We start from the raw sequence: 22,410 nt of genomic DNA on the forward strand, positions 1-22,410 counted from the left end.
ATGCTAACAGCATTTATCAGCTGTAAAGGCAGGCAGCACAGTCCCTTTCGGTGCGTGCCTGTAATTGTCCTGTTTCAGTGCAGACAGTCTGATGTACAACTGCAAATGGAAAGAAAGTCTCTGGCATTTGACTGGGATCCCACAGTGTGCAAATCTCTTTCATGTCACAATAGACATTTCCATACAGAGTCTACGCTTTCATTTTTCCCAGAGTAGAATCAAAATGCTCAGATTATTTGATTGCCTTGTTACCTACACTGACACATGCTTATCAAAAACATTTATGTTCAGCAAATGAACTGTTTTGGCCTCTCTAGCTTGTAACGAGAGCGTTAAAGCAATGAAAGAGAACTGATCTACTCTGGTACTTCATGATGTAGGGATACCTGAATTAGTTCTGACTTAATTCCATAACTTAAGGGAATAACTTGCAACTATGCAGTCAAGTTAATTCACCTGATAATTTGCTCCAGTACTACATGTCCAGAAAATGCCTTGTTTCATCACTTATTTCCATATTTCAGAGTCTGATATTAAAGATTGATAATCTAAGATGCCTATAAAACTTTCATTAAAATGACCTTTTTTGAAGCCATTTTATCTGTATACCTCTACACAAAACTAATAATTATTATTGTCACTAATTGCAATATTAACTCCGTTATGTTTTTATGTTTGCTGCAGGCTGGAAATTAAATCCAGTTGTTGGTGCAGTTTATAGTCCAGAATTCTATGCAGGTAAGGATTACGCTATAGTTATCCATGCCATATTTTATTTTAGTATTCTTTAAAACATGCAAAAGTACAGAATATGCATTTGGTGTGAGGTTTGGTTTCTTTGTTTGATTTACATTATCTGCAAGTCATTTACAGATTTGTGATGCAGAATTTTAAGTTACCTGGGCATATTAAAGTTTATATAGAAGATATATGAATACCTTTTTATTGGAAAGTAGATAGTATAACATGAAATGTACTGTAATATCCCAGTCTTACATGAGATTTTATTTTATTTATATTTTATTTATATCTTATTTTATTTTATATTTCAGTACAGTCACTTTCCTCCAGGAATTATTTAAGCCTAGTGAGCAACAACAACAACAAAATCTATCTATAAATATATATTTTGTGTATATACATGTACATAGACACACATAGGTATAGAGCATCTGCGTTCATAATTTTTTTCTTGAACATTTTTCTTTAAATTTTATATTTAGTTATTCAGTTTCCTAAAATTTTTGTATTTTAAATCTATATTATTACTTGAGTCTTCTCTGAGACTGAATTCTGATCCCGGTTACAATTTGCAGGTAATAAGATACAGTCTTTTTCTGCTGGAAGTCAGTCGTGGCTAGCAACAGTTTCTAAATGTGCTTTAGCCACAGTGTTGAAAACAGGGTTGTACTCCAAAATCCAGCTGATTTCAGAGGAATTTGAATCCTGCCCATAACATAATCACTAGCAAGTCCAAAAAAGCATTTTTTGAAAGCTAATAATTTACATCTAAGACAGAAATAATCACTGTAAATCCAAATGTTTCTAATAGGTAATAAAGTTGCCTTCTTTTCTTAGATTCCAAAATCATATGAGTCTTCCATGACTTGCATGGGAAACTCTGGGAATTTTTCAGTTTTCCATTTGGATCTGTTTTTTAGTTGTCTGGGAGTGTGCATACTGGTTACAAATACCTAATCATGTTTTAAAAAACAAAGATATTTGTCCATTGTCACACACTTAGGTAATTGAGAATAAAGAGGTATATTGTAGAATATATTCTTTACAGCAGGTAAAGAACAGATATTAGGAAAGTATTTTTCACAGATGGTGGTTAAGCATGGGAAGAGGTTGCCCACAGAAGCTGGGGAATCTCCATTCATGGAGATATTCAAGCTTCCACTAGACAAAGCTGAAAAACTTTCTCCAGTTCAAAGGACTTGAAGAGATAAAAATTGTTAAATAGGACTACTGTTACAAACAGACATTTATTTTAAAAAAGCTGCCTATAATACATCCAGTGCCATCTATTAAGATAGATAAAAATGTCCCGTTTAGGGTAAAAGTGGCACAGTATAATAAAAATACTAACTTGGCATTCATGGAATTGCAACATTTAGTGTAGGCAGAATTTATTTCCTTCCTTGATGTATGTCTACATTGAAAACAGGAATTTAACATTGATTTCGTTTGAGTAGTTAGTGAACCAACCCTGAACCTGCATAAATTAGAAAGTCAGAGTTATTAGTCATTTTATATAAATGACTTTGTGTTAATGACAAATATAATAATATTCCTATAGTACAGTAATCAATTTTCTAATATGTATGCAGAATTAACAATCTGACTTATAATTGTCTCATGAAGTAGGGCATGAAGAGTTCACATAGTTTGTAAATTAAAATCAATATTTTCAATCTCTCCTGAAGGTAATTTTCCTAATTTACTGGACTTTTCCCTAACATTTATTTTGTCTTTTAATTATAAAATGGCAGGTTATTGATTTTTTTGTATAACCTCCTAAAGTCCCAAGTGCATTTTTATTGCCAACACAAGGGAGGTGTTTGCCCTTCTTAATGAGAATCTTTAATTACCATTAGAAGAGTATTAATTTAATTTTATGAATTATGACATGCACTCCACCACACCTATGCAGAAAGTTCTATCAAGATACTTCATGTATTTCAGATTTTTTTCTGTTTATACATGCAGGCAGTTTTGTTTTTTTTTTAAAATGCATATCAAGTGCATATTTTCTGTATTGCCTAAAAGTAATTTTTTCTCAGACATTTAAACTTTCTTTTAAGCAATTTAGGTAAAAAAAAAAAAAGAGCTCTGTGCAGATCTCTTAAAGTTGTTAGAAAATGAAACAGTGAAAGAGCATGCTGTAATAGAATACTGCGACATATCTTTCCTTTTGCATTCCCTCCAGCCACCTTACTTGGAGAAGAAGCAATTGCACTTTTGAAGATTATAAAATTAGAAATATGATTTTTAAGACAGTCAAAGTTCTAGTTATTTGGTTTAATTATTGTCTCCAACACTGTCATGTTAAAAGTGTACCAACTCTTTCACAGACAGTGCAAGAAGTTCCTTTAGCTCCTAATAAATGATGAAAAATTTGGCCACTTCTGAAATAAAGATGATACATTTGCAGAGAAACTGTTGATTTAAAGTACCTTTAATCTTCATAAATAAGTAAAAAAACAGGAGGTTATACAAAGCTGTCAGGATGGCACTGATGAATGGCAAATTCACCCGTTTCTCAATTGCCAGTGAAGACTCACGCCGCAAGGCTTAACCGTATTGTACATCATATCTGCCAACTCATTTCTGTGATTAAATATTCCATCAGTGCGGGCTATAAGGCGGTAAAGCTTAACAAGATTCATAAGATGCACCACTTGAATACACATAACTCACTTCCTTGGATAGAGAGCACCCCGCATGCAAAAGAAAATTAGAATTGAGTTAAATTACTCCGTAAGACAAGATCAATAGAGAAAGGAAAAGATCCCCTAATGCAATGCAAATCTAAGATATAGTTATGTCCTGACAACTTGAAGCAGACAATTAAAGTCAAATAGGGAGGAACGCTATGTAAATCAACCCTAAAACCTTGAAGATAATGGTAAACAGTAGGACCAGTGACATGATTGTTATAGCTCTGCTTTTTTTTCTGAGTGTACACTTCTGTAAAAGAAAACCTTTATTGAGGAAATGCATGACAGCTAAAAATGGAGACTACAAGATACATAGCAGATGCACAACAGACACTATGTAAGAAAAGTATTACTTGGGGACTGGAAAATACTATATATTTACAAAACTCTATAGAGTTTCTTCCTGAGTAGTCCTTCTAAGACCGTTTTTCTGACTTTGAAATGCTCATTCTGTAGTAAATTAGAACGCTCCACAAGTACAGCTATTTAGGTCACGTGGTAGCATTAATACGGATTTTCAGTGGCATGTTCATGAAGTGTGATTTGAGGACTGCTGTTGTAATTCCGAGGCCTAGCAAGTCTCCCTAACAGCTGCTGACTGCGGACGTGCTGGTGAACGGGCTGACCGGCACACCTCCTGCCCTTCCCACAGGTCCGCTGGGAAGTCCCAAAATGACATTTCATAGAAAACAAAAGGACAGTGATTTTTTCATTTAGCATTTTGAGCATTTCACAGAATTCCACTTTTCCATATGTCATAATTGATAGGTAATTTTAAAAACATTGACTTATGTCCACACAGTCTCCTTCTAGTAAATAAAAGGATACTATTTAAGGTGCTTTTCCTCCTTATGAGACAGAACTGCTTAATGAGGTTATCCTTTCCATTTCAGCTTATCTTTTCCGGTAAACTATTTATCAAGTTCTTGGGCAGGTCCTAATGAGGAAATTTGTAAGAAGCACTGTGTGATTCGTCTCAAAAAGCCTTCATGTAAACTGGGACAAATTTTTCATTTATTTGTATATCCATGCAATTTTAAATCCATCCCACAGTGACCCATAATTTTACTATCTTAAGTTAGAGGCTGTTATCTTCCCCCATACAGTCATCTATGGCTGGCAAAATACAGATTTGCAGTTTGGTTTCTTTACTAGGAGTACTCTGGTACTTTCTTACCGTAGGTTGTTACATTCTTTGTTTCCGTGGCTTGTTATAATGTCATTTTTACCTACTTATGTATTTTTATATAGTGTATATTTTATCTGTAATACATAGCCTTCCTTTCAGCCTTGGGCAGTCTGAAAGTGAAGTTCCATGTTGTTCCTTTCAGTTATTGCAGATCTTTCTTTTTTTTTCTCTTTTGTTTTTTTGAATGATGAATTTTTGAGCAATCTCTTGCACTCTCCTTAATGGAATGTAGAATATTGTTGCACCCATATTACTACAATATATCAGTCCTTTAAAGCAGATAGCTTGAGACACAGTAAGCCCATTTTAAAAGACTTTGTCCTTGTAAATGGCAGAAAATATATTTTAGGGGGCATACCTGTTGGAGAGGCTTCTTTTTGACAGTTCCAGTATGCAAGATGGGGGAAAAGATGTTACAGAGACTACCTGGAAATCTAGTGAATCTTCTTTCAGAGAACAGTTGAATTCACAGTGACCCACATGAGAAAATATTCTTGTCTGGTCATAACCAACAAACAATATTTTAAAAATTTCAAAATTTAAGTTGGCAGTGGAGAAAGAAAGGACTTAAGACTAATGAAGAAGAACCATTAGAACCATTAGAACCATTAGAACCATGGAGCACAGCTTAATGACAAGTAATAGAGATCCCATTCTCATTTTACTTAAGTGATTAATTACGCATTATTTTTCCTGAATAGTCATGAAGTGCTAGAAGTTTTTCAGAAGCTTGTTTCAAGAGTCATCCTACATAGCTGAGTAGTTGTATTCACTTCATAAATAGTCTTAACCCAGTGAGGACTATTGTAGGCACCCAGTTTCTTGGGCAGTTAGTAGTTATCATTCCAAGGTGGCTTAGAAAATTTTCCCCATCAGTTAAAATGAAAGAAAGGGGAAGAGCTTGTGCTTTTGACTGTTTTATATGCCTTTAGAAGACAGAGTAGTTTTAGATGCCTAGGACTTTTTAGCATGCTATGGATTTGGAAGCTAGCAGTATCCTCCAAGAAGCAGATTTTGTAACAAACTTTCTTTCACAAGTTTGTTTAAAACTTTGAAATATAAATAAGAAGTGAAGAAATACCATCATACTATATATATAAATATGCACTTAAATAAGAGGAATCCAGGGGAAGAGAGGATTCCTGTATGTTTGCTAACACTGATTCTCTTTGTTCATGTCTTAAAGCATCTATTTCTGGAGTGTAAGAGCACCTGGGATTCATTTCATCTTTCTAGTGTTTCTCTTTGAATTTAAGTGACTCTTGCATAAGCTCAACAAATACCCTAGAAACACTTCCCGGTGAAGGTGTTTGGAGTTTGTGAAGCTGAATTACATGCTTGCACAGCAATTCTAATCCTAGGGTAAAAGTTCACTGTACCATATCTGTAAAGCATAGTTTTGGTGAAAATTGGCTGTCTGTCACAGGATAGATGAATTCATTTTACAATTTGATTACATACTCTTAGATTTGAACTTAGCCATTGATTAAGCAGATTTTCCTATATAAACGTATTCTCAACATTGTTAGCTAAACAGTTTAAGTAATTTTCTAACTTCAGAAAAATTAAATAATTATTGTTTAATATTCCATCTGTTGTATATAAATGCTCCTTTTCAAAGCATAAAACAAAGCTGTAACTGTTGTTTCAAAAGTCATAATGTTAAAGTACCATCATACAAATTATGACATCGTAGTTAGACTAACACCACTGATGACAGCTAATGCATTTCTAAAACTTCTGTGGAGCTGTTACAAGCCATTATAGTGGAAATACTGGTTTATGAAAGATTAATAAAACCAGTAGAAAAATGGAATTCAGCATCTGTACTAGCTATTTACTCAAAAAAATCTTCCAGAATTAATTATGCCTTATGCTACGTTATAATGAGTTTTTCATTAAAATGTATACCATCATGGAAACTAAACAAAGATTTTTCAAAGAATAATGCCAATGACTCTTATTTTTTGAAAGATTAATTTAGTTAATTGGTTATACATTTAAATCTGGAGCAAGGTTAATCGACCTGTATTTATCATTGTATCGAAGTCTGCACATTTTAAAGAGAAAATCAGAGATACTGTCAGTATTACCTGTAAAAATGTTTCTTCTGTTTGGATGTATATTTAATAACACAGTATAGACTTAGGCTTTGATACTGTTCCTATGTGATCTCTAAAAGAAATTCCATACACTTGGTTATTTCATGGCAAATCTTGAACTGTAGATAGAGCTTTATACCAGAAGATAGAGAATGGTTAAGAAGGGAGTTCCTGCTTCTTCAATGTAAAAGTTCAGGAATTTTGACCACAGTCTGGTATAGAGGAATCATTTGATACTGGATTATGATGAATTTGTGCACAAACAGAATCTGGAAAAAGAGAAACTGCGTATTTGCTGAAAGTTGGAGTTTTTTCAAAACAGGAGAAAGGAGGTGTTTGGGGGGGGCTGTGTGGTGTTTGGATCTGTTTGCTTGTTGGTACAGTCTTGCTGAGACGTAGGTCTTGAGTTTTCTGCAAATCAGCCTGAGTTAATACTACTGAGATGTCCCACTTGAACTAGTCTTAGGTGACTACACAGCAGAACCACACTGACCCCAACTCACTACTTGGAGTCAATGGATTTGGAGTTGTTGAGTGGAAGTTAGTGCTGCACCCCCACTATGGTGCAGTATCAGCAGCCTTATGCCATTCTCTAGTGATAGGTCAGATCTCAGATGCTGAAGATTTTTCTAGAAGTCGTATCAGTAATCACTGTATGTAGACAAAGAATATTCTGAGATGACAAAACAGGGCCAACAAGTTGATAGAGCTGGCTCGGGTACAAAGCACAAAGTTGAGGCAGGGAGGCAAGGTGAAGAATTGTTACATTAGCTGTTCTGGGATGGAAAAAATGTGTAGAAATGAAATAATACATAGAAGAACAGAAGAAGTCTATTTAAATAGGTATTGTAGGGAAGGAAGTAGGGCCAATGAATGGCAAAAGTTCTCTAGCCTCTGTTCCTCCTGTATGCCTTGCATGTTTTTTACAAAGGAGTAAGATGCCTTTCCTCGTTCTGAGGTCCTAACTCAAAAACCTGCTTTTCCCTTTCAACTGCTAGGTAATAAATTTCCTCAGTAGTAGTTCTGCTGGATAGCGCTTATGAAAATTTCTTGTTTTCTTGAGGTAACCTTGCTCCTCCTATAATGTCTGACCCAAAGATAAAGCAGTGTGTATGAGGTAGGCTTGGCATGATAAATTCCTGTGCATGAGTAAGCCTGAATTCTGCTTTAACACGTGTTCTCTGAGTCAGTGGATGAATACAGGACTAGGTATAATCATAATTAAATGTGTGATTATGATTGCAATTTTCTTGATTTAGTACCTTATTCTAGCACAGAACACCATGTGTGTTAAAAGTACGTTATAGTTAGCTCATGGGAGGGAAATCCACTGTACCATTATTAAATACACAGAAGCTGCTTTGGGCTTAGGAAGTCCTTGAGTTGCAAATGGTTGGAAACTAGGATAACACCTGTGAGAAAAGTATCATGCTTGCTGTGTTCTTGTACTTTATCTTAGGCACACACTTTTGATAATTTTGAAAATTTTATTTTTTTAATTATATCCAACATGTCAAAATGCCACCCAAATGACAGCAAGATGGTTGAGACTATAGAGGCAATATGAAGGTCACATTCTTGCGTTACAGTCAACGGCCACCAAGTTAAAGTATTCACATTACATCTTGGCATTTAGTTTTGTAGTCAAGCAGATTGCTCATCTCGGATACATACCTTTGTTTGGTTTAAGACTGCTTTTGTTTGAAGGAGCGTTCTTCTGTAGTCCTTCTCTTTTCCCCAGTGAGCTGGTATAATACATTTGAGCAGCCCCCCCACAGATCTAGCATAATCATTGTGGAATGCAGCGGTGATCATAGTCTAACCTGGACATTTCACACCCATGAAATAAGATTTTTGACACTGGACCAGACACTTCTCAACAAATTCATAGAAATGTGGGTTGGGACTGACTTCTGGAGGTTAGGCAGTCCAAATCTCTTTTTGAAGCAGGTCTAACACCAGTGCTAGATCAGGTGACCCATGAATCTGTATACATCTACAAAGACAGAGATTTATGATCTTCTTTGGGTAACCTTTTCCAGTGCTGCACTGCCCTCCTAGTGAAAAATGTTTTCCTAATGTCCAACCTAAACCTCCCAAGCTACAGTTGTTGACCACTGACATTTTGTATTATCATCTGCTACCATTCCAATGAGATTTTGGCTCCATCATCTTTGTAACTTCCCTTCAAGTAGAGAAAGCGGTTAGTCTTTTAACTTCCTCTTTGCCAGACTAATCAAGTTCAGTTACCTCAACCTCTCTTCACAGGACATGAGATCTAGACCCCTGCCCATCTTGGTTCCACTCCAACATACCCTCTCCAGTTTAGCACATTTCAGTGGTACTGGAGTGGCTGGTAGTAGGTTTAAAAACTGGATACAGTATTCCAGGTGCAGTCTTGCAGTGTGTGTGTGTGTTGGGGGAATAACAACACCTCTTGATCTGCTGGCCATGTTTCCATGTTTCTCCTAATTTCACCTAGTATGCCTTGTTTGTTTAAATGATACTTTAATAAAACAAAAGAAAGCGTTCTGATCAAGCAGCAGCTGTACTGTCCTTTCTTTGTTATTTTGTTATTACATTGCTTCTAACTTCTTGTATGTTTTTTCAAATGTTTTATTGTGGATAGAATTGATCAATTTTTAAAGGGCTAAAAAGAAAGTTAAGTATTGTGCTTTACTCACAAAGAGAATCATTTGAGCAAAAATAATGCTTGGACTTCTCTTATTTAAACATCATTCTGGTGGTTAGTGAAAATGTGTTCTATGGCTTCCTAATTAGTGATGGACCAAAAATAAATTAAATAAATATGGTAGCAGTCTAAAACTGTCTAATTATAAACATTATGCTGAGATATTTTTTCCCCACAACTGTCTCCCTGGCCTCCTCTTGTTAATACATTAGTTTGCAGCATTAGCATGGTTTTTAAGTAAATCTGAAAATTATCCCCACTTGCCACATGCTGGCTTGAGGTTTGCAGAGCAGGTTTAGTACATGCGAAATAGATTCTGTTTGCAAGAAACTGCACTGGCAGCTGTACTGGAGACTCCATGTGCACACTGACTGTCATATGTCACACAGATTGCCTTTTGGACAGCTTTGAACAGTGCGTGGTGGGGTTGTCTGCTGCAGGGGATGAGACTAAACCTGGTCCAGAGTAGCGTATGATGTAGGTTTAGAGGCAGGATATAAAACCAGCTGTTTTATAGCTACTGCTATTGTCTCACCAATTACTTGACAACAGAGGTCGGCCTGGGTGTGCACTGTCTGGACCTGAGGTCTAGGCTATGATATGCGTGGTGGTTGTCTGATAAAATAAACTGAGACTCTACTTCAAATATCAGCTATGGATATATGTAAGAAGAAGTGGTTCAAGAATCTCTCAGAGGAAAATTTAAGACAAACTACAAGGTCATCACTAAAACGCTTGTTCAGGACTGGGTGGGATATTTGCAATGCTAGGTAAGTTAATAGCAGTTATGCAGAGGAAAAAAAATCCTCTGATTAGAAGAATAACAAAGTTAGGAAGATCCATGCGTTAGGATGGACAGTCAGCAGACAAACTATTCTGAAAACTAAACTAATAAAGTAATATATGAAATGTAAAGTTAATACAGTTAAGTGGAATGGAAAACAACTCTGCTATGTGTTACACCTTGATTACATCTTTAAATTAATGCTAAAGCAGTTTAAGTATGTTGAATTGTATTCCAAACATATAGCTAATGTTTTCTGTTTCATCTTCTGCATTTTTTTCCCGTGTTGGGCATTGGATGACAGAATCCCCAATACATTTGCATTGTAATTGCATTTTGTAATACTTATTGACAGTAAATTTCAAAATACTGAGTTTTCATTCATTTACTCATTTGTGGAGGTAGCTGAGATGAAGCTGGGCTTTACAGTGGCACACAATCTCTGTCAGTTTGGTGGTATCAGATTTTCTTTGTGAAAATTGTTCTGAGGGAAATCTCCAAGCATAGAACTGCTTCTAGTAAAAGTGAGTGTTTTGGAAAGTTCGGAAACATTGCATGACCATTTTTGTAATGTTTTTTTCATGCTTCCTGAAATTCTGGAATCTGAATGGGGTAGGGAAGCAATAGACTAGCTAAAGCCAGGATTATGCACAATGATTCAATTTTTGCTCTTTCATATTCTCAGCTTGTCATTCAGGATAGAATTTTATTTGTAAGTTAAAACCAACATCCATTGGGGTAAGTGAATAGAACTGAGGGATTAGTAATTTGCATCTCTGCATCTAATTGCATTAGATTTGCATCTCTGTCTTATCAATTTACTGAAATAGGTAATTTACACAGAAAATAGTGTCTTGACACAATATGAGAGGATAAAGTATAAACACATCTACTTGTAATACCTCCAGGGCCATGGTGAAACCGTAGTGTTCGTGTTTGAGCAGAAAGGCTTCAGTTTCATTTATTTCGTGATTTTATTCATATTGCTGTCTTTATTCGTGAGGCATATGTATGAATGTGACTTATTTTAGTTATTGGCAGAATATAAATGTATTTTTCATATTCTCAAGTATCCTATTTCAAGAATAGTATAATACCAGCTCAGAGTTTATATTTATACTTCAGAATTTCTCTTGTTTGTTTCTCAAAGTTACAAATGAACCAAGATCAAGTTACAATGAACCAAGAGTAACCATCATTTACATACCTTTTAGTCTGCTAGGAGGACCTAGAAAGATTAGGAGTAAAGATTTGATTTTCAAAGCTCCTGAACAACTTCAGCGGGACGCATCTCCCAGTGTAAGATAATGGCAGTGAATATCACTGAATGTCAATTTATGTGCACCTGAATTTGTGCGTGTGTGTATATATATATATATATCATATAGTAAACATATTTTGTAGGAAAGTTACAGTTATGGGCAATACTGACAGTACCGCTCCAATTTTTTACATGATTACATAGTGCATTTCTGGTTTGGGATTTCTTTAGTGACAGTATGTGAATAAGGATTTCCACTTGGATGCCAATGATAAAAATTTACTAACAAGCACAGGTAAACTCTCTAGGCTTGTTATGTATTTTGGTACAAGCAGCAGCTGAGTTTCTGTGACATAGTAGTTGCATTTTGGTTGCAAGACAAGGAATGTCTGTGGCTGATTAATTATTTTTAAATTCTATTTGGAAAGGGTGGTTTATTGCAACTGTTTTACATTGTGAATGGAAACATTACATAAATTGTTCTTGCAAAATACAGCCCATCTATGGTAAGGTTGGCATGCTAATGAAAATAGAAACAAGTCAGTCACACAGTGTGTGATTTTAGCTGGCATTACTTTGCCACATACCAACAGTACCATGGCACAGCCTAAATTTGCTACTAAACACCAGTGATTATGCCATGCTGCATTGTCAAGCTATTCTTCCTAAAGCAATCTGTGAGAATTTTAGTGGATCAATAGTGGATATACCTTTCAACTTTTCACTGATGAAGTGGGGTGGGTGAAGCTTTAAAGCAAGTCATCATGTTGTGAGGCAGGAGAAGGATGTTGGCATGGGAGCAGAGCTTAAAAGAATTTGCTGCTTCCCAGCTCCTGTGCTATCTGCAAGGTTTTTCCCAGTTGTCATAGTTTAACCCCAGGACACCAGTCTAAGACACCACAATACATACTGGTAAGTAGTTTGATCAGTTGTGTATGGTATGTCAGGTCCTGGAGAAGGAGAGATCCCTGTTACCTTGTGATGAGTTATACGTGCTACAGAAGGAGGAGGTGGGGAGAAGGGGAATTAGGAGACTCTCACACAAAATTCTTACCAGAGCTTCAGACTTTGTTGCTCCTCTGATTTTTACTTACATGATATAAACACCTACCAACCCTGCTATGTGACTTAGTATACTGGACGCTGAACGTATATAACAGAGGAGAGAGGTCTGTTTCCCAAAAGCCTGGAATGATATGACCAGCAAAGAATAATTGGAGGGAGAGCTTACAAATGATGTTTGTTGTTGCATTGCTGTTCCCTGAGTCATTGTTACCTGAATCATTGCTTAAGTTTGCTGATTGTTTTGGTAACACTCTAAGAGAGGTGATAATAAAGAAATATGCACTATGCTTAGAAAAGTGATGGAAGGAAAATTGTCATTTAAAATAGAATTTTAAAATAAAGAGATCTTATAAAATGTCTTAGAGGCACATACCTCCACCACCCCAGTCTTTTTTTCTTCCCCCCCCCCCCCCCCCCCCCCCCTTTTTAATAACTGATGTGAGGTTATGTGTGGGTCAGGGACTTACTACATAAGTATAAGTGTACATATAGAGCACAGATTCTCATTGTCATTACCAGTAGAAAGTATACACAGGTTATTCAAGAATTCAGTGTATTTCAGGTTTGCTGTCAGAAGATAGTGATTTGGACTTACGGAACTCACATTTGGACATCAACTACTTTAGATTCTCCTTCCTATCATGCAATTCTCTTGTTTAAGTGAAACTCCATATATAATTTTGACGGAATTAAATACAGGTTTTGGTTGTATTTTTAACATATTGGAAGAAGGGAGGTGTGTATTTTTTTGAATGATGCTACTTTATTCCTTGTTAATTATGGATGAAAAAATTCAATGTGTCAACACAACCATCCATGAATGGTTGTGTTAAAATCTGAAAAAGTATTATTCCATTTATGGAAAGATCCCAAATAACTGAAGGCACTCAAGAAGCACTTGTTTTGGAATTAACAGCATATTTAAAATCATACTAAGGCCATGTGGCTTGACTATAGATAATGAAGGGCTAAGAAAACAACTATTATGTATTCAGGAGACCCTCTTTAAATTCCCTAGTCAGATGGGACAACAGAAGCTAACATATGCTATTATTGTACAGGAGTGGCCTTTTAGTCAGGTGTTTCTGATCCATTTCTGTGACACATTTTGAAATAACCCATCATAGAACAGTATTTCAGACCAGAACAAAGATAATGCTATTTCTATCTGGAAAGGCCAATATTAAATTACACTTTTAGAACAGGAAATCAAGAGCAGGCATGGATTGTTTATGAGGATCTTTGATACACTAGCAAATCTGATACGTTGATGAGAGATGCAGCCTTGTAGTTTTCTTCATGCATTGTATATGGAAGAGGAATTAAATGTATAGGAATAATAGCTGTTGCAAAATGTACAAAGAAAAACAGTGATCAGAATGACTGAGAGAAGATTGGGCTATGTAACATCCAGCTGTATTGGGAGAAAGGGAAAATGAAATAACAACCACTGAATTTAATAAATAATGCAGCTTTTAGATTAGAGTAATAAAATAACATTTTATAATAATACAGACAAAATGGGACACAAATATTTTTAGCTTTTATTCACTTTTTCCTGTGGGTTTGTTTGGGGTTTTTTTGGTAAATAGTATTATAGATGTATGAACTGGTAGTACTTAGTTGCCAAAAGCAGTAAGAGGCTCTTATTGGTAACATAATAGAATAAATATGTATAAAGAAGAGCTGCTTTACCTGGGAAGCTAAGTGCACAATGAATTAGAGTGATGTAATCTTCACTAAATCTCCTGTCTGTAGTAACTTCCTTAGTTCCTATATTATAAACTCTCATTTTAGCTACCTGTGCACTAATATCCAATGTAGAGCAGCCCGGGATATTGACTTGATTAATTTCTGCCACTGAAAATGCTTATGTGATTACCGTCTTGTTATGATGGAGGTAGCTGTACCCTATGTAGAACGTGGTACCGCTGTCATCTTTGGAGCTGTCTGAAGAGCTTTATATGAAGCTGTGGTCTTTAGGATTCCCAAAGTGAAAGAAGGAAATGAGTTTTTCCTCTTTTTCTCACTTAGAAACATGCTGGGGTTTGCCCTGGAGTGTAAGAGAGTGCAACTTCTGTCTTTTTCCCTTTTGTAAATCCCCCAAAACCCTGGGGGGATAAATAACAGCATGGTAAATTGGAAACTTTTTGTTCGTGAGCAAAGCCATCTATACTGGGAGGTGAGATGAGTATCAGGTTCTTGGTAATGATATATCAACTTTATACAGTTCTGGTAGTGAAGGTTTCTAAAAGTTTCATCTAATTCCTGTGACATTCCTGTGGTCAAGGCCTTGCAACACTGTTAATTTTATATCAGCAGCGTAATTTTAACTAATGGTATGATTTTTTTTTCTGCTGAAATGTTTTAATTTATGCTTCCACAAAGGATGCCATAAGAGATTCCAACTAGTTGCAGAAATTCTTTTAAACTTACTCCAGATCCTTACGTTTAAGCTGTCTGTGGTGCTGGCTACACAGTGGGCCCAGTAAAACCTAAAATCTATTTTTAACAGAAGTGATTTTATAATTTAATGGAAAGTCCTCCTGTTGTTAATCCTGGGTACTTCTTAGCTACCTGAGTATTTGAGAAATACAATGGACTTGTCATATGTCAGGTATGAGCCAGTGAGGAGTCTGTGCATCATCACTAGTACATTGGTGATGTACTAGTCCACTTATGCTCTGTAGATTAATTTATATAAATCATGTAAATAAGAACTATAAACAAAAGTTTATTTTTGAAAGTATGAAAAAATTAGAAAAATACTTTTAGTCAAATATCCTGGAACCACTGGGAACTGAATTTTTGGTATTCTAAAAATATTAATGACTTCACATCATTTTCCTCACAGCCCTGAATATTTTTAGAATAATTATTTTCTCAAAATAACTGTAGTGCTTCAACAAAGAACCTAATCAAACAGTACATTCTTAATCATGGACTGTAGGAGAAAACATTGGAGGAAGAGAAGTATGGGTGGGAATATTTTTTGATCTTGAAAAGTATGTTTTTGTGCGTGCTGCCAGGCTGCACGCCAAGGATGAGCGGTGAATCAGTCTGGGGGATCTCTGCAATCCTGCAGCAGTGCTCAGCTGACACCAGTGTGCCCTGCCGCAGCACAGCTACCTGGTGTGGCCTTGCTCAGCCACCGCAGACGACTCTCCCCCCGTTACACCTAGCAGCATGGCTGCCTCAGTTTCCCTTCTGCCGCTGGTCTGTCCAAAGCTTTCCCGTGTGCCTGTACTGAATACACTCTTCAGATATATATACCAATATTTTTCTGGTTCTTTTGACGGAGGGAGTCAGGAGGAGCTTTCTGCTGATGATCTCGAAAATCCTGTATCACTGGTCACGTGTCTGCTGTGACCAAACAAGTAGATGCTTATATTGGAGAAATGCAAAAAAGCATGCAGATTGTTCTTAAGGAGAAAATACCAGCCTTACAGATGCTGGTACAGAAGGCATTGCAGAATTAAAGATGAACTCTTGCATGACTGTAATTTTTTGAAGTTCATCAGCTCCATGATATTATTAAATTACAGTTTGAACAGAAATATTAAGAACTTTATTTTAAAATCCTCTTTCTTAAAAAAAAAAAAAACCAAACCAAAAAAAAAAAAAACCAACAAGCCACCCTTTATTCTGTCATGCTAGAAATTAGTATTCTGGAGGAGAAATAATTTTTTTTTCCATTAGGGAATTTATAGATTGTTCCAATGTTCTGAAATTTATCCAGAAGATCTTATTGTAAATAATTCAATCTTTCCCCAGTTGTATTAATTACAATTTAAATATTTTTAATACCAAAATTAGCTGCAGCAGAAATAATCTTTTCTCACAAAAGTAGATTAAAAAGTTCCATATTTTTCTAACAAAATCTAATAATAGTGTTTTAGGTATTAGTATTAATTTTATGTACAAATTTGAAGGCAGATTGTCAAAATATAATTAGAAAGCTCTATGCAACAAATTAAATACGATCTAGTAGCGTGGATGAAAAAAGCATCTGTTTTGAAGTACTTTCATTACAAATTAGAAGACTCGAGTAGGGTAAATTAGATTTGTATGAGATGAAATCAGAAAAAAAATGTAAGAATGCTGCAAAGAATAGGGAAATACTTATGGACCATGGAACAAGCAAGGTATCATCTAGAATTTATGTTGAATTACATAAATAAACTATAATCTTCAATTTCTAAAAAACTTTATATATTTACTGAATATACTTGAAATCATTATAGTTACATTGTTCTTAAAACCTAATGCAAATTACTGATTTTAATAATTCCTTTCCACATTTCACTCAGCTGGATGAATGCCTTCAGCTCACTTTCATTTTCAGGCATCTGTGGTAGCACAAGTTTTGAGGCATCTATGGTGTTAAATACATCCATCTTCCAATGTATGTGTTCCTAGTGTCAAGTGTGCTGATAGGTCCTGTTTATCTACTCGCCTGAAAATGATGCTTGCCATTAGGATCTTAACAGGCATATGTTCATTTAATGGCTTCCAGTTGTGGATTTTTTTGGAAGGCTGGGAGAGTTATATATATCGATATAGTCAACTATATGCTGTCTTAAAGTAAGGAAAAGATTTTTTTTTAGCTTGTTTTATCTTTCAGATTAGTAGTGGATGGCTGGAAAAAAGCAAGCATCTCCAAATTCTGTTAGTTAAGGGTATGCTATTGTCCAGGAAGGTTAGAAGCATAACATTTCATGAGATTTCCAGTGCTCACAGTCTTAGTTAAATTGCATAAATTACAAGAATTATTTTCCTTCAGTATTTCCTGTATTTCTACTTCCACTGACAGCTGCAAGCAATAATCAAAGAACCGGTTAAAGAAACAAGTTTTTTTAAAACATTTTTTGAAAGAACTCTGGTCTGGTAACTGAATGTAACTTGAGAAACTGTATGGAAAACATGCCTACCATTTGTAATTAATCTTATCCTTCCAAACATATTTGACTCAACTCTATTGAGTTACATTGCTTATAAGTCAGTGCACAACTTCTGAAGTCCCACAAATCTTCATGTAAGTTTAATATTTTTGAAATTGTGTGATTCACAAATCCTGACAGCTTGAAGTATGTCAGTGCATGTATATATATAATTTTGTGTGTGTGTGTATATACAGATATATACACTTATATATCTGCAAAACAGATGTGTCACATCCTGCTCTTCCTGGTGGACTGTATTCCAGAAGTGCAGAAGTTTTTCTCCTAGTGTGAAAGTATAGTTGTTTCTACCTCTAATCAATGTTCAATCTATACTCAGCTAAGCCTGCTAAACTATAATTTTAAGAAATATATTGAAATAGTAAGGCATTTTATTTAACTTCATTTAAAAAAAAAACAGGAAATAAGCCTAAACTTCTGTCATTTGTTCAAAATGAACATGCCTTGCAAAAGTGTTGTTTTAAATTGATTTGGTTATTACTTTTACTTTTTTTCTTAAAAAAAAAAAGTTTCATTTCTTTTATTTGGTTTTGTTCTTAATCCCGAATCCAGCTTATATACTGGAAAGTAGCTTATGTTTATGTGTTTCTCATTTGAGCAAAAAATACCGAAATCTTCACATGTATTAGTAATATTTCCATTTTACTTGCACCAGTGTTAACTTAAGCGATACAACTGAGATCGTGCTTGGCCTAATGTCTGTGTGGGGGAGCTGTGCGGTCTGAGTCCTCTGCGGTGTTTGCTTGGGTGGCCTCTCCTTTCAGCCAAAGTTAGGGAGAGGAGAAGTTAGTAGCTGGGTGGTGGTGGGGGTTGATGGCTCCCGTCAGCAGCAGAGCTAACTGGGCAGCTTCTGGTGCAGAGAGACAGGGGGCAGAGGGGGAGAGAGAGCAGCTGGGAGAGGGACCGGTGTGCGCTGCAAGTGCTCAGGGCACGCACCAGCCTCCCCGCGAGATAAAAAGGGTGTTTGCATTTTGGGGATGTCTGTGTTTTGCTTTGTCGAATGTAAAATTGTACATGTTTATTGGGGCTCTTTCTGCTTTTAAGTCAAAGGACAAAAAATGCCCCTGCTTCACTGCACTGCTCCGGTTATGACTTTGTTTCTGTTTTGAGATAAAAACTGAGGTTTAGTTCGAGTGTTCCAAAACCAGATACCACTCTCTCTCTCTTTCTTGTAGGCAGGGTGCTGCTGTGCCAGGCAAACCAGGAGGGATCTCCCGTGTACAGTGCCCCCAGTTCACTAGTATACACATCCACAAGTAAGCTAGTGTTATGGCTCTTGTTTTGTTTTGTTTTGTGACAAAAGCACATTAATGTGAATTAAGCCCCCTAAAACTGTAAACTTTCCCAATAGCTCTCATAAGTGTGGTATTTCTAAACGTGTGTAAGTAACGTCAACAGATAATTCAGTGTTTTTAGTTGCATCTTTATCCTCAAAGTATATTTGATGTAAAAAAAAAAAAAAAAAAAGACAGCATATTTGCACTGTTATACCGGAACGGTCAAAAGTTCTACATAACACTGAAATTTTTGGGAATCCAGTACTGTTGTGCACTCTGCATTTTGTGTAGAAGATGAAATTGTGTTTCTTTTTCCTTCCTGGTCACAACTTTGATTTAATAAACAAAAAGTCTCATATCATGCCACCATTTGATTGTGTCAGGAACAAAATAGATATGAAGTCTTTTTTTACAAGAGGAAAAAGACTGTGTGTAAGTGGGTATTTTGAATTATAAAAAGCTGCTCTAATAAAAATAGCAAAGACAAGCTGAAACATAGATGCTGCCATCAGCCGTATTTCTGCACAAAATTTTGGAGTAGCAATGGCTCCTGTAAAATCCTGCAGCAGAAGTGGATCCGATTCTTCTGAGGGTGTGTTAGATTGTATTGGTGGTACCACTGATGCCCATTCTGAAATCTAGTCAGATGAAGAAGCCTCTGGCCGAATGAAATAGTAATAATTGCTGCTTGCTGAATTAGGGTGAACAGCAGCATTTGCTATGTGTTCTTAGCAGTCCTCTGTAAAGAAAATATTTTACATATTGTCTGATTTAACAACATTATCGGATATGCTCTTTATGAAGATTGTATTCAATCTAGAATGCAATTCTGCTCTTTTAAAGCTTGTCTAGACTAGAAAATAATTAATTTCTTTTATTAATTAAAACCAGGAATTAAGTCAAAAGGGTTCCATAACGATCATCTCTACAGTCATGTAACTCCCTTATGTCAAAGGCTATGAATATAATCCGTAGAGCTGCTGCTTTTACAGTATAAGTATTGGATCTACTTTCAAATCAGGAGCCTACAAATATATAGTGAACTAACAAAATATATGACGTGTTTTAAATTGGAACTGAAATTATCAATTAAATCTGCATTTTCTTCCAGATGCTCCAAGAATATTTTGTACTATGTTACCTTTCCCAAGCAGTGGGTTTTTTTAATCCTTGTAGTAACATAGAGATGAAATACTTACTGTCTAAATCAATGTTCCCTATAGTACATTTTTAATGCACTATTCCTTTTTGACTGAAATACCAATCTTTGACCAAAATTCTTTTCCTAGAAAATATCCAGACATTTCATTTATCTCATTGTTAGGGAGCTTCTTTTGGAGAAGGGAGGGCAGTGATTGTTTTTTATTTTCTGGAAATTACGGTAAATAAAGCCTTTCTTAAGCTTACCCTGTTGCTCCTATTGTCTCACTGAGTTCTATCCTAGAAAATTTATTTCTGGGGTTGCTGTTTACATCGTACAGTATTTCCACTATTATTAAATCCCCAGATAGTCATTGTATAGCTAGCTAAGCTCTATACTTCACTGTTTCCATTCTGTCTCGTGAGTCAATCCCTTTGAAAAATCTTATTTTGCAGTGGTGCTCCTTGAATAATGATATCCTAACAAACACCTGTTTGTTTTCAATTATGCCAAATACATAAGTAAACAGACTTTGCCTATCTGGCTCCCACTGGGCAATGTGTAATACACAGTTTCATAACAGAGATTGCTAGTAGCCCTTGCAGTAGAAATTATTACACTTCTGTTGAATCCGTGTGGCTGCAAGTCATGATTTTTCTTTTATTATGTATAGTATTTCATATTGGCAAAATGTAGTTTCCCACAGGGTCACAACTCCTAATAATACAAAATTACTACAATTACTAATGATTGTAATTAGTTTTTTTATTTCTCCTTATTACAAAACTTTCAATAAAGATGTAAAATAGTTCTATTTCTATAGGAAATTCTGCAAAGAAGTGAATAGAAATGAAGCTCGAGTTTTGTCTCATTTTCTTTCTTTTATTATTTTAAAGATCTTCTATACTCCATTTTTTATGCACATTTGTAATATTGAAATGATAACTGATAAGTCAACATTAACGTCTAGGAGACTAATACTTTTACTATTATCATTCCATGTAGACAACAATATTGCAGCCTTCATCTTTGAATAATTTGTTAATCATTTATTTTGTTACTGCCAGTATTGTAACTGTGTAATATTTCAGAACAGCTTACCATGTAAGAATTAAGAGGTTTTAAATTTGTAATTGTTTTAACAGAAGGGAAAGAGTCAGCTGAGATTTTTAAAGCTGTCTGAGAGGTTTAGAGTTCATTAAAGGCTAATGGCATTTAGGAGTTTTCAGATGCTTGGAAGAGGGTAGTCCCCATTTTTAGAAATTTTGTTGTCTTTAACTTGACTGTTCGTATTTTGCTCCCCAGTTATATTCTATAAGGAAAGAAGGTCCGAAACATGGTTGTAAAATATATTTTTCTTAATTTGGCTAGCTTTATTTCTCACTTAACTTTTTGACTTTTAATTGTGTTGGTCACTAGTAGTCTGTAATGACTCTGTACACTTTCACCCCATTTTTTTGGCTAGCCAGAAAGAAGAGCGCATTTCTTGGAGCTACTCTTTCCCTTCTGATGTTTTATTTCCCCAGGATATATTTTATGTATCACATTGCACGTTTCCCAGTACAGTGATTAGTTACACCTCTGAATATGTCAGGAGATGGAAACATGGTTCTGCTTCCTTCCATCACTTCTGGCCCTTCGCATAATACGGGAAGAAATGAGCTGTTTCTTCTGCAAGCAGTGGAACAAATCAGTAGCAATAGTCTCTCATGCCTCATCTGTTCTCTTATGCTGAAGGAGAAGATGGGACCTGGATCAGTTTTTCATTTGCACATCTATTCTGGGAATAGATAATTTGTTATGTAGAAAGCATAGTTTCAGCATGCAAATGTGTTCACATCCCTTGGTGGGACAGATTTTGCCTTACTGACACAACCAAAGTGAGGAAGCTCATGGTCTCACCTTGGCTGTTGTAGATTCCCATAGCATTGGCATCTCGAGGACAGAACTAATACAACTGATTGCAGTGAAATCCATCATCATTATCCTAATGCAGAACGTAGACAAGTATTGGAAGGAGATATATCCAGGAAATAAAGATTAGAGTACACCAAGTCCCAGCGAGTAAGTAAGCATTCACTGGAAACTTCCTGGAGGCCCGTGATATCTCACTGAAACATAGTGAATCAAACGGTTTGGCTGCACCTCGCTGACAGTCACTTTTTGCCCCCACTTCTTTAGACTAGTTGCTTCCACAGGAAATTTTTAAATCCTGAAGAAATTTGTATCTACTATTAAATAAGATATGTATCAAGAAAAATTTTGGAACTTTTCCAAATTGAAGCCACTCGAGAATAGGATCCATGGGAATAATAAGACCCTGCTGGACAAATGGAAGATTCAAAAGAAGAAAAAAGTTTTGTCACTGAATATCTGTATCACTGTCCTATAAAGGACAGTAATATAGCTGGGTATGTATGGTTAAAAAAGGCAAAAATATAAATCTGAATTTATGCAAGGACTTTAAAAAACTGTTTAGAGCCTGTTTTCCTCAT

General features: G+C 35.7%; 1 protein-coding gene across 3 annotated transcripts in view; it reads left to right on the forward strand.

Moving 5' to 3' along the window:
- The window catches only part of RBFOX1 (RNA binding fox-1 homolog 1), a 936,648-nt gene that overhangs the window by 849,908 nt on the left and 64,330 nt on the right, over window positions 1-22,410 (forward strand). For all 3 annotated transcript variants that reach the window (XM_075164916.1, XM_075164917.1, XM_075164918.1), the window contains 2 exons: window positions 685-738; window positions 18,673-18,753. In XM_075164916.1, the coding sequence (XP_075021017.1) occupies window positions 685-738; window positions 18,673-18,753 (135 nt within the window). The remainder of the gene's footprint in view (window positions 1-684; window positions 739-18,672; window positions 18,754-22,410) is intronic.

This window comes from Calonectris borealis, chromosome 16, assembly GCF_964195595.1.
Source record: "Calonectris borealis chromosome 16, bCalBor7.hap1.2, whole genome shotgun sequence".
NCBI classification, from domain to species: domain Eukaryota; kingdom Metazoa; phylum Chordata; class Aves; order Procellariiformes; family Procellariidae; genus Calonectris; species Calonectris borealis.